The 13561-nt window shown below is 32.7% G+C and overlaps 1 protein-coding gene and 1 pseudogene across 2 annotated transcripts in view; one reads left to right on the top strand and one right to left on the bottom strand.

Moving 5' to 3' along the window:
- UBA6 (ubiquitin like modifier activating enzyme 6) overlaps window positions 1-13561 on the bottom strand; it is a 76020-nt gene that overhangs the window by 42511 nt on the left and 19948 nt on the right. For both annotated transcript variants that reach the window (XM_016164401.2, XM_016164400.2), the window contains 5 exons: window positions 12490-12584; window positions 11860-11971; window positions 7674-7754; window positions 4486-4608; window positions 2553-2676 (listed from right to left, as the gene is read on the bottom strand). In XM_016164401.2, coding sequence (XP_016019887.2) covers window positions 2553-2676; window positions 4486-4608; window positions 7674-7754; window positions 11860-11971; window positions 12490-12584 — 535 coding nt within the window. The remainder of the gene's footprint in view (window positions 1-2552; window positions 2677-4485; window positions 4609-7673; window positions 7755-11859; window positions 11972-12489; window positions 12585-13561) is intronic.
- LOC118609263 lies at window positions 12978-13096 on the top strand (annotated as a pseudogene).

Below are 13561 nucleotides of genomic sequence, written 5' to 3'. Positions count from 1 at the left end.
TCGTAATGAAGAAGGCTTTTCTAATTATGACTCAAAATAAAAAGAAAACATTAACCTTTTCCCAATTGCCTTGAGAATACTCACTGGGGGCACTTGAGGCTGCAGCGTTTACCCCAAGATAACTTGCAGATTATAGTCCTAACCTTACCCCCAAAGTAGGCCATGAAATATCTCACATTTATTATTATTTTCACATCATTCTAGTGGATCGATAACCTTTGGAAACAAATGACATCATTCTATTTATAGCATTCTGTTTTTAGCAATTTGATGGCTGAAAATGTCAAATCCTAGAAAACCTAGCATTCCTACGCATTAAATGAATGATGGCAGTGAGATGCTTTTTCTTCTAAACAGGAAAGGGTTAAAAAACTGGTATTACATACATACAGTAAACACCAATCATAAGCAAAGTCAAATGCCAAACTAGAAAAAAACACTTGTAATTTATATTCACCAGCCAAATATGCCCAATATTTTAAGAGTTCCAGGGATAAACAACTTACGTTAAAGAAAAAAATAGCCTTAAAATTTCAGATACTTAACCTCAATTAAAATTATATAGAGATAAGATTCATTCATATTGTGAAATGCTATGCAGCCATAAAAGGAAATTTAAAGGAAAAAAGAAAAAGAATGTTCTGCAATTACTGATGTGAAAAGATTACCTAGATATTTTGCTTAATGAAAAGGCAAAGGGTAGATGCATAATATGCTACCTATACTGTATGTAAAAAAGTGTAAGGAAAGCCTGGAAGGACATATAATAAACTAAGAACAGTGAATAGTGAGAACTGAATGGGAGCCACATATAGGTAGAAAAGTTTTCAATATAAACATTTGGTCTTTATTGTCTTTGAACCATTTGCTTATTTAAAAAAAATAAATAAACAAACAAACAGTAAGCCCTTTCTCTCCACAAGCCTTATATATTACTTAGAGAGAAAAAGGTCAGCAGAGTAACATTGAACTTAGCTATTACCTCTGGAGAGGGGAGGAGGTCTGAAATAGTACTAATTTTTAACTCTATTTAAACATATGTATGTACATATATATATATACATATATATATAATCTTGAATAAACACACATTATTTTAGCTACTTAAAAATGTTTTTAAAGTAACAGAAAATTAGAGTAATAAGTACCACATGTTTTTTAAAAAAATTTCATAAACAGCCAATTCTATTTAAATATTCTCTCTCTGCCCATAGAATTTTTGAGACAAAACATGGATTTTGTTTATTTTCATTCCTTGATATCCAGTGACTCCTCCTTTTACATGTATTCTCAAAAATGTGACCCATCACCACAATCCACCATTGCATGGACACCAAAATAACAAATAATAATCCTAAATGATTAGAGGAGTTATTATTTGCAAAAACAGATACAAATTATTTAATATCAAGGATCTGAACTTGTATTTTACATATTTAGATGTAGACATTTTATCCCCCCAAAATATTTAAATACAGACCCAGTTATTTTCCTACAGTTTGTAAAAGGAAACGATTTTTCCTCTCCTAAGGATCCATTTTTGTAGTCATTGAAAGAAAAAAAAAAGTAATCTATTTACTAGTCTATACACTAATCACATAATTATACTTTCAAATGCCCTAAAGATAAAACTGAATCACTCTCAGCTTAACAGGTATAAACATGCCCTCTTTGAGTTATAGTATGTCTAACAATGTCTTTAACTCTCACACCTGGCTGTAGGAAAATCACAACTACGCAGAGTAACACTGCTATAAATTATCTTCAACTTCAAATGCACCAGAAATAATGCTGAATAGTCTTTTTATTTTTTATTTTTTAAATGTTTATTTTCCTCAAATGTCTGGCCTTGGCACCTTTTCCCTCCTCCGGGCAATGATCTCATTTCAGTCCTCTCAAAAAACAGATTCCTTCTATTTCTTACCAATACACCCACAAACTTGCCTGCAGTCACACCCATCCATTTCTTTAATCTAAGTAACAAAAATATATATCTCCACTTGAATACCTCATTGCCACCTCACTCCAGAAGCCTAAACTGTATTTATTACCTTTTCTCCAAAACCTGTTGCCTTTCTTGCATTCCCTAATTAAATACATAAATTGTCCATGTCCAAATCTTTGCTCACCTACCATGTGAGATATATCATAGTTTCCTCCTAAATGTCTTAAGACTCTTCCTATTATCTCAATGTCCACTGCCAGCCTCGTTTTCTTTTTTAGTTCCTTGAATTCTGTCTTGCCTCTTACTATTTGTCTCTGCACAGAATAATCTTTACACCATCTTCTTAAGCCAAGGCAATCTTCAAATTTTAACCAAGACACCTTGTCTGTATTGCTGCTGCACCAAACTGGGAAGGTTTCCTTGCTACATTTAGAATTCTCAGAATTCCTGTTATACCATCGCTGCTTAATAGTACCATGTCTTCACTTGAGTTGAATGTTTTGAGGCCAAGAACTGGATCATATCTGTCTGAGTTGATGTTGTATTCTCAACACTGAGTATGTCTGAATAATGAATATAAATGAATTAATAAAACACATCAACTTACCAGTTATTTGTTGTACAGATCCATTTAAGCCTGTCATTCCATTAATTTCTCGAAATGTTAGGAACTGTCCTGTCTCAAGTCTGTGAGGACGATTTTCAAGACAAGTGACAATGCCAGGATTACCCTAAAAATCAGAATAATCTACTAATAAATGAGTTCATGTATTCCTTTTTTGTACAAATTTCAAATCTCACACAAAAAGTACCATATAATCATAAAATTCTCAAAACAAATAGATTTCCAAGCTATTCTTTTTCTTCCTTAGTAAAAGCAAACCTTTAAAAATTGTCACAAAATAGTGATCAACTTTTTATTTTATTATAAATGCTTAAAATATAATTTCTATTGTTTAGGGGAGACAGATAAGAGATTCCACATAGGAGTCAAATATTTCATAGATTCAAAGATTCTTGTGATTTATAAAAACACTCAAACTTATCGAATGTAAGTTTTTAAGTTATGTTATAAGAAACTCTGTATGCATAAAAGATGAGAGTCTAACTTTGAAGATTAAAGAAAGGTAAGAAAGGAGGATGGAGATTTAAAGCCTGGAAATTAGTAGTTTAAAGCATGCCCACTTCAAAGCAAAGAAATACTGTGTAGCCCAGCTTATTAGGATAAAAATAGAAACTAATTGGCTTATCACACCAAAGAAGATGAATGAGGTCAAAAGCTTGGAAATTTCCTAATTGCATATAATTCCAAAGACTGCTTGACTGTGACAGTAATTTATGTAAAATCTAATGAAAATTATCATTCTCTTTTATAATTGTTGATTCTAAAAATTCTCTTTATGCTTAATGATAAAAATAAAAAAATTATAATCACAAACATGGTGATAAAATTAATGTAATGTGGTTTGCTAGTATTTCAGTTAGAATTAAGGAGAAATAATTCCTTGTGGACAAGTTAAATGGGAATATTTATGATATTTTCTAATTCTTTACGGATAACCTACAGAATTCCTGCACTATTCAATAAAAGAAAATACGTGTAATACAAAGATCTATATTCTCCTTTGGAGCTAATTCTAACAGCATGATATTCTCAGGGACAAATTAAAAACAACTACAGAGGGTAAAAATCTCAATAATAAAACCATTCTGTAAGCAGAGAGATACATAGAATTTCTTAATGAATTTTTCTTAAGAAGGGGTAAGAAAGGCAACATTATATTAGGTTTAAAAATAAAGCATAAAGAGAAGCACAAATATTATTAGGTCAAAATGTATTATCATTTCCTTATATTGGCTTCTTTTGAGCTTTAATGTAAATTGATTATACAGAATAAAGTTAATAATTATACAAATAAAGGTAATAATTTAGGCTAAAAAGAAAGTAAAAATGGATCATTATTATTTTTCTAATTCTTTTAGGGAATAAAAAATTAAGTTTACATGATATCAAAAGAATGTGGTTAGAAAATCAGACAATTTAAGCTGAAGATTAAAAAAAATGTTGAAACTTTTCCCCCCTTCCAAATAATGTTTTAGAAGCATAACAAATTAGAAAAACTTTTGTCTTTGATAACTTAGGTATGCATCTTCCTGGAGTCACAGTGTTGGGCAAGGTTACCTATATTTAGCACATCTATGATCTGACACACTAAATAATTCAGCAAATACTGAATCACAGTTCATGTTCCATAGAAAAATGACATAGAACAAAATTGAAATTTAAAATGATGGCATAAGCAAAATGTTGATCTATCAATTATTAAATATTGTTAGAGGTAATCCAGAATACTCTTCAATTTGGCTTTAATGCAATGCAATCGAGAAAGTAACAAAACATTCTTTCATGAATTAACTTGAAATCTCATAAAACTGAAAAATATTGCATATACAATATTTTGCTAATACCTAAAAAACAGTATTCACATCAACTTAAATCAATCATATACACATACTACAATATACATATACAATCGTACTTGCGTTATATTTGAAACGAAGATTTCTTTTGGTTCTTCTCCTGTTGTATCTGAAACTTCAAATTCATCACCAAAATCACAAAACAACCGTGACCAAATCCCATGCATATCTGCACTGATGAACTGTAAAATGATAAAAACAAGTTCATCTATTTGTAAAAAGAAAAAAAATAGCTCAAATACCTTAGGCCCTTTTGTGACAATTTCATTTAGAATTAAGTATATCACTTGGGATATAAGGTAAATGATGAATCAGATAAATTATTCATCTGTAAATTGGCTTAGGAATCAAGAATTTTGGTATTTGGAACTAGACATCTAGTGTTACGAAACTAGAGGCAATATCAATACATCATTATTATACATTCTATGATTTTTAATTTTTTATGGTGATAAGTGGCTAATGAGATCCAGTAAGTTGCAGCTGTACACTTTAACAGTAAGACATATATATGTTTACACTGTGTGTTCACCTCCCATAGTTGGATTTCTATCACCACATATTTGATCCCCTTTACCCCGTCTACTTTCCCTCTCCTCCCTCCCCGCTCCCCTCTGGTATTCTATGATTTTTAAATAACGAATATTCCCACCTTGCCTTGAAAGTCAAGCACAGTATGCAAGAAACAAATATCTTGGTTTAATGGTCTAGTAGTGAATTCTTACTTTTCATTTTAGAAAAGAACAGTGTCCATTCACTAAAAGCAGCAGAATGGAAAACAGAACAGAGCTAAAAAGCTGAGAATGAAGTCAACAGAAAAGAGGCTAAAGAATTGACAGAATACATCAAAATCAAGAAAAGTAAAAATCAGATACTTAAATAGAATCATAAATGTTTTACTGAATTTTATGACACTCTCTCTCCATTCTAAATTTGTAAAGAAACTGTCTTTGTGTTTATTTATTTTTAGTTATTGATTGTAAAGAAAAAATCTTACTCTAATATATGATTCTATATAAAGTGACATTTTTCTAACAAAAACTAAAGTCTATTGATACTTGGGTATAAGAACATAGGCTATTAAAATAATTTATACCACCTATTATATTAAGTAGTAAAATGGCTAATAGAAGACTACCTCTTACTTGACTATATACTGTACCTTTACTATCAAAACAGCATTTTTTGAGACATAAAAATTGGACAGAAATTTAGAAGCTTTAAGTTTAAAAGCTTGAACTTGATGACACTATTTTCCCTTTCAAAACAACTTTAAAGCATGAACATATGTACCAAATAAACAAGAATTTTAGTTTATAACCTACTGTAATTACTTTGTAAAACTTCTGTGACCTGTTATACGTTTACTGACCATTCTACGTCTTATTCATCTAAGTTGTGAACCACAGCCCAAATGTTCTACACAAAGTGTAAATACACATGTAAATATCACAGTCCAAAATTTTTAGCACATCTATTTTATACAGTATGATTATTGCTCAGTGCTCATCTCATAGGGAAAAATAGCTTTTTCTAAAGAAACAAATGACCCCACAAAAGAGGTAAAGTTAGTAATATGTATTTATTGCAGGGGAAGAATTATGAATTTTCTCATCTAAGCCTCTTTCTAGTATTCCCAGTGTCACTACTATTTACAGAATTAATCTGAACCAAAAGCCAGGAATTTTTCTTGGTCATTCTTTCCTTCACAACTTATATTCATCTATTCTCAATTTGTTAGCCTTTTTTACAAGATACCTCAAATTCAACAACTTCTCATGATCCCTATTTGTACCTCTCTTGAATAAAGCACCTCTCTTGAACATCTCACCTGGATCACCCCATTATCCCCTACTGGTCTAACCGCCTCTACTCTACTCTTATAATTCAACAACTGTCTTTCTTTTTGGTTTCATGACCCCTTCAAGTCCTTAAAAATTCCTGAAGACTCGAAGAACTGTTGTTTATGTAGATTATATCTATTGATATTTACTGCGTTAGAATTAAAACTGAGAAACATTTCCAGTGGAGCCAAGGCCCATACCCTGGGCACGCACCGCCCCCCACCACTGCCAACATCCGTAGGTCAAGGGTGGAAGTGGTGGAGGGGGGGAATTTAAAAAAAAAAAAAAAAACCCAAAATGAGAAATATTTAAAACGAAAGAATACACACACATTACATTAGCTGTCAGAGCAAAGATATCACCACACATCAAACACTCTGGAAGCTTCATTGTACCACATAAGAGAATCAGAGTGTCAAAGGCAAATACATTTTAGTAATATTATGAAAACAGTCTGACACCTGCAGAAAGGGTCTCAGAGACCCTTGGTGTCCTTGGACCAAACTTTAAAAACTAGTGCTATCATCCATTCTCCACACAGCACAACCAGATGATCTTTTAAAAATATAAATCAAAACTTGCAGGCTCAAAGTTTGATATCCTCAACTTCTATCTATAAGATATGGCCCTCTACTTCTCCAAACCTAATCTGGTAATTTTTACTACTACTACTCTCTCCTCTTTACCCAAACTTCTACTCTGGTCTTGCTTGCTTCTTGCTGTTCCTCAAACCAAATCAAGTGAATTTTAAAACATGCACATCTTTACACTTGTAGTTCTCATTGTTTTGAATGCTCTTCCCCAGATATTTACATAGCTGGCTCCTTCTTCTTATTCAGGGTTCAATTCAAATGTCATCTCCTCAAAGACGACTTTCCTGGCATTCAATCTAAGAGAATCAGCTGCTCCACCCTCAACATCATGCAGAAATCAGACTCTATTCTTTACCTAGCTTTTTTCTTAACAGAACTGGAAACTATGTATTTGTTTAGTATATAAATTTCCTACTAGGAAAATTATACTAGGAAGGTAATTTTCATTCAGTAAAAAAATTTGTATATCCTAATGTATTCCTAGTGCTTAGAACTGTATCTGGTACACAGCAGACGCTCAATAAATGTTTGTTAAAAGAACCAATGTACCATCATCATACCATATTTAAAGTTAGAGTATGAATAATTTCTATTCCTAATATACATTCTCTCTTAGTCTGGACAATTTGCTTATAAAAATTTTGATCAGTTTTCAAAATAGAAAATATATCAAAATTAAAGAGAAAAATATTATTGTGATTGTTCTCATATAAGAAGACTTTCTTATACAACCTGAAAAGCTAAACATTCTAATAGTGAAAGTGGTCTTCCCTTGATTAACGGCATGTTATTAATAAGTAATACTATTACCTTAATTGGAGGACGCTGAGAACGGCAAAAGTCATTGATTTTCTTCTGCAGTGAAAGTTTAATTTCAGTCAATACTACACACTGTTGAGGAGAAAATAAGAGAATATACAATTATTTTTGGAAATATACAACCTCTAATTAGAAGCATTTCAGTTTATATTATGCTAAAAATATATTGTTTCCCTTGGAAAAAAATACTATTCTATTGTATTCCATTCTGAGGTTATTATCTTCAGAGGTATAGAAAAAGAAAAGTGAAAATAACAGACAGGGGAAAACCTACCCACATTAAATTCAAGTACCATTATAGACTTCACAATTAGAAGCAATCCTTAATTTTCTATGTATTTATATACTCCAAATGGTTGGAGATTTTTGTTTTGTGTTACTGTCATGAAAACACTAACATAATCATCAGAATATTAATTTAATGCTAGCTTAAAAAGGTAACAATTACATTTTTAAAGAGATACATTAGTTGCCTTAACTTTCTTTTACTTCAGAGATTCAAGAGATTCACAATATAACCATCTTTACTTAATGATGGTTTCATTAGTGAAACCACCAAGTTCCGTAATAAATAGCAAGTTACAAGTTTCAATGATTACTCTATTTTTTAAATTATTACCCTGTGAGATAAATAGAGGTGGTTTTACAATCAGATTTTATTACAAGTATGTTAGACTAATAATATCAAATACTTTCTTAGGGTCATTTGTCTATCAAGCAGCAAAAGCAAAGCTTGACTCTCAGTCCAGAGCTTTCCTTGCTGCTGGTTTCTATGACTTGTATAACAGTTTTACTATAAATATCCAGATGTGAATTTAGTTTTATTTATCTAGTGCAGATAAATAAGTAAGATATTCTTTCATGGGTCTCTCATTTCTATGTGCCTCACTAGGTATGTCATGAATGCAGGACTCTGACCATTTTTTACATGGGCCATTTCTCAGGATTGCACTTGCCTCATGCAATTTGAATGAGGTGATGTCCCCCTCTGGGACAAAGAGCAAATCTGTTCACTGCTTGCTATAAAACAATAGGTTCTCCAAGTTCAGTGTTCCTCTCCTCTCTCCTCTAAAGGAACCCACTACATGTCTACATGTGCCCTCTGCACTTCACTAGTGGGATTTGTGGCTGGGCAAGAGGAAATAAAGCAAATATGCTCATACTTCTTACCATGCTCTAAATAGTAAAGTCCTTAAGTCTGTAACCCAGGAATCTCATGCATTCTGCCAGCATTCATCAAACACTAACAGGTTAACTTACCTTGTATAAAGGGTACAATCAAATCCTAGACCCAGTACACATTGAATCTAATTTGTATTTCAGCAATGCTACAAAATTCTCAGCTATAATTTATTCGAATATTGCCTTTTCTAATGCTCTTCTAGAAATTCAATCTCATGAAATGGTCTCTTCATTCACGCTCTCATCCCTTTTACATTTTCTTTCATATATATATATTTTTTTTTATTTCTGGGTGTGGTAGTCTCAATAATTTCCTCAGCTCTATCTTTCAATTCATTAATTTCTATTCCAGCTATATCTATCCACTATTCAACCTTTTTATCAAGTTTTAATTTTTAAGACTATTTTCATTTCTAAAAGTTCTATTTGGTTCTTTAATCACATTTGTCTGTGTCTTCAATAGTGTCTTATTTTCATATTGCATATTTAATCACTTTTTTAAAGATTCAGTTAGCTTGAATATCTATATTTTATAGTATGTATCCAATAACTCTATTATCTGAAACTATTTTGTATTTTCTGTTTCTGCATGACCATTTATTCCTAAGAAATGTGGTTACTGAGAGAGGTAACTCTGTCCCTGAAAGTGAACTCAACAGCCAACAGTTCACTGGTCTTCTTTTAGCTATCTATTTATTCATTTTTGGTCTCTGAGCATTTACCTTACATTATTTTGCACTCAGGTAGTCATTTAAAAGGAAGTTTATTAAGTATTTCTATTACAGGAAGTTTATTAAGCATCTTCGAAGAGGATGGATTTCAAGTTACCCAGTCCAGGATGAAGTCTACACTTTTTAACAATTGATTATAACAAGAAATACTTATTTTATGATTATAACAAGAAATATTGTGATTTTAACAAGAAATACATATTTTGGTCATCCAAGGTCTTGGCATACAGTTCCTAAAACTCATAATTTCCTATATAAGAGCTAGAGGGGCATATTTTGTTACTAGGTTTGTCCCAGTTTCTGAACTAACTCTAGAGTGGTAAAGGTGAAAAGAATGTCTTTCATTATTCATAAGAAGCTCCTTTTACCACACCCATTTTATGTTATCTTTATGAGGTAAATTTTGGAAAGCCCCTAAAAATGGGGGCTAGTTACTAGGGAATAACCTCGTGATTTGGGGGTTAGAACTTTAAGTCCTATCTCCCACACCTTTAGGGGGAGAGAAGGGCTGGAGATTAACTTAATCACTAACAGCCAATGATTTAATCATTAATACTTAAATAATTAAGCCTCTATAAAAATCCCTGAAACAGAGGCCTCAGGGAGCTTCTGGGTTCATGAACATGTGGAGGTGCTGGAAAGGTGGCACACCTGGAGAGGGCATGGAAGCTCTGTCCTCCTACCCCATACTTTGCCCTATGCATCTCTTCCACCTGGCTGTTCCTGAGTTACAGCTTTTTATAATGAATTAGTACTTTAGTAAGTAAACTGTTTTCCTTAGTTCTGTGAGCTACCCTGGCAAATTAACTGAACCATGGTAGAGGGAGGGGAAGCTATGGGAACCTCTGATTTATGGCTAGTCTTCAGAAGCACAGGTAAAAACCTGGACTTTTGGCTCGTGTCAGAAAGTGGAGAAAGAAGATGATCTTGCGGGACTGAGCCCTTAACTTGTGGGATCTGACGCTATCCACGTAGTTTCAGAACTGTTAAAGAGAAAACCACAGGCCCAAAGTCGTATCCTTGTGCTAAAAGCCCATGATACCAAACCTAGGTTTAATACTTGATCTAACTGCACTTTCAACCTCTCCCAGAAACATAATCTTAATCAACTAGTCTGAAATTTTCTGGTCGAGCACCGATAACATAATCTGTCAAGTGGGCCTTCTCCATCACCCACAGAAAGAGGCAATCTGCACAATAAAAACCCTTCCTTCTCTTCCTCCAAAGAAAAAAGGCCTAGCCCCTAAAATAATCAATTTTTTTGTTGTTGTCCCTGGCTCCCTTGCCCCATGCTTTTTCCTATAAAAACTTACCATTTTGTATAACCCCTAAGAATGCTCTTCTAGTTGCTAGATGGGGTACAGCCCAATTTGATAAAGCCAATAAGATCTTTAAATTTACTCAGTTAAATTTTGTTTTTTAACAGAACTGAATTAAATTGTAGGACACCAAACCAGGTGTCTAGAAAGTCAGAGAATTACTTATGGGGGAAAAAAGCCCACACACACATGGTTCCACAAATGCCTGAAGTATTGCGAGGAGAAAAACACAGGAGTGTATATTTCTAGACAATGGGCAACATAATTTAATCACAGGGAAAAAAATCAGGGTACACCTAGTCACTTTCAGAACAGCCCACGTGCTGAGAATTTTTGTTGTTATTTAAGGCTACCTCAGGTAGACCCACATTTTTACTCTTCTGTAATCCAATAATACATCAAACTTTACCCACGGCCTTAGGAAGAGTATATGATTTTGCTCCTTGCCTTTGGGCTTAACCACGTGACTTGTTTTGGCCAATGAAATATTAATGAAAGTAATACAAACAGAGGTGTGAAATGTACTTGGATGGTTGGACTTATACCTTTGCATTTCCTCTATTGCCATGAGACCATGTCCTAGAAGAGAGGCACAAGGAGCAAAACACAGAATCTGGGATTTAAGTTCAGCCTGAAACAGCAAAACTCTGACTGACATGCAAATGCATAAGAAAAAAAAATGTATGTCACTATAAATCAGAGTTTTGGGTAGTTTTTTACGCATATCACTGTGAAAATAGTTGACTGATTCAATTGTTTGTCAAAAGTACAGAAGGCCCTTTCCCTAAAACAAAGTATTTGAAACATATTATTCCAAAGAAAGTCTTTTAATCTGAAATTTTTTGTCTGCTCAAAAGACTAGGTTAAATTAGTAATATCATGTTAATACTTAACAACTTGCCTTGGAATCTGTCAATAACATCTGACATAAAATGGAGTACCAACCTGGTATTTATCTAAGAAGGAAAGATCTGTGGCTTCATTTAAAGGAATAGAAGATGACGTGACATGAACGTATGGATTTAGTTCTGCAATATGTTGAAGAACAGCGTCAGCTCTAAAAAAATAAAGACATGACCTTTACTATGCATTCAATATACTTAATATCTCAAATTTGGACACTTTGACATCAGAGGAACCTGAATGTTACAAAATTTCAATTGAAATTTAATAAACTGTAGAGGAAGAAAGAAACTAAGACTTATTTAATATTTATAGATAACTATACAATCTTAAGATGTAGCATACTGTTGTATTCTACAGTAAGACATGCAATTGCAAAATGTACCCTTACAGTTCCAAGCTCTAAGCTTAAATATTTTGATGACTCAGCAAAAATAAAGACCTCTTTTACCAATGTTAAAAATTTTATTCCAGGGAGCAATGTGAATGTATTAAAAATATTACAAATATAAATAAGTAAATGTCAATACTTATTTATCAATGGTAGTGTAACTTTATGGTGATGACCTAAAGTATGACTGAACAAGTGTTCTGGATATAGATAAAATTCTGAGTAATTACAAGAACAACAACAAAATCCTGTGATAATACATCAAAATATCTTATCTTCACCTGTTTCTCATATTCACAACATCATCTTCACAGAGAAAGAAGTTGGTTCCAAGGTCCCATGCTTGGCATTTTTCTGTATCATGAATGGTAAGTGCCTTTAAAAAAGAGGAAAGTATCTGTTAGTCAAGAATAAGATAAAAATGTTCACTATCTCCAATACTATTTACATTGTAATAAAGTGTTATCCTGACAATAGAAAGTAATTAAAAGCTTAAGAACTGGATAAAATGTAAAGTTAGATCTATTCACAGACGAAATGTATATATACATCTGGAAACTTAGAAAAATTAATGGAAAAATAACTTTGAACAGTAAGAGAATTTAAATTTAAGAAAGTAGTAAGTTATATTAAACCAACATACAAGCATTTAAAAAATTCACAAAAACAAACATTTCCAAATACTCTATGTTCAAGTAAGAAATATAATTAACTGGGAAAAAACTCTGTAACTGTATTACAGGCTACAAATCTTATTTAAAGAAGTAGGGTCTATGGCCATGCCATCCTGAACGTGCTTGACCTCGTCTGATCTCGGAAACTAAGCAGGGTTGGGCCTGTTTCGTATTCGAATGAGAGACCACCAAGGAATACCAGGTGCTATAGGTGTTAAAAAATAAATTAATTAAACAATAAAGAAAGAAAGAAGCAGGCAAGGTATATGAACAAAGATTATACTGAAAAAGAAATGCATTTGGCCTTGTAAAATATTTACATTCATGAATGAAATATCTTTTCTCATTTACCGGAATGACATAAATCCAAAAGTTTAAAAATATACTCTACTGGTGAGAATGAGGTGAATCAGGCATTCCCATACATTGCTGGTGGGAATATGAAGCAGCACCACCTCAGTGGAAAGGAATCTGGCTATCTAGCAAAATGACGTGTGCATTTATTCTTGGACACAGCAATCCCACCTTTAAGAATCTAACCCAAAGACACATTGGGAAAAATAAAAAACACACACATACAAGAGTATTAACAGCAGCACTATTTGTAACAGCAAAAGTCTGGAAATAATCAAAACGTCCACCAATGAGGAACTACATGTAATAATAAATGCTACATCAC

The sequence above is a fragment of the Rousettus aegyptiacus genome, unplaced genomic scaffold, assembly GCF_014176215.1.
Source record: "Rousettus aegyptiacus isolate mRouAeg1 unplaced genomic scaffold, mRouAeg1.p scaffold_m13_p_10, whole genome shotgun sequence".
Taxonomy (NCBI): Eukaryota; Metazoa; Chordata; class Mammalia; order Chiroptera; family Pteropodidae; genus Rousettus; species Rousettus aegyptiacus.
The sequence above is the reverse complement of the archived record's forward strand: the minus strand, read 5'-3'. Positions and strand labels throughout refer to the sequence as shown.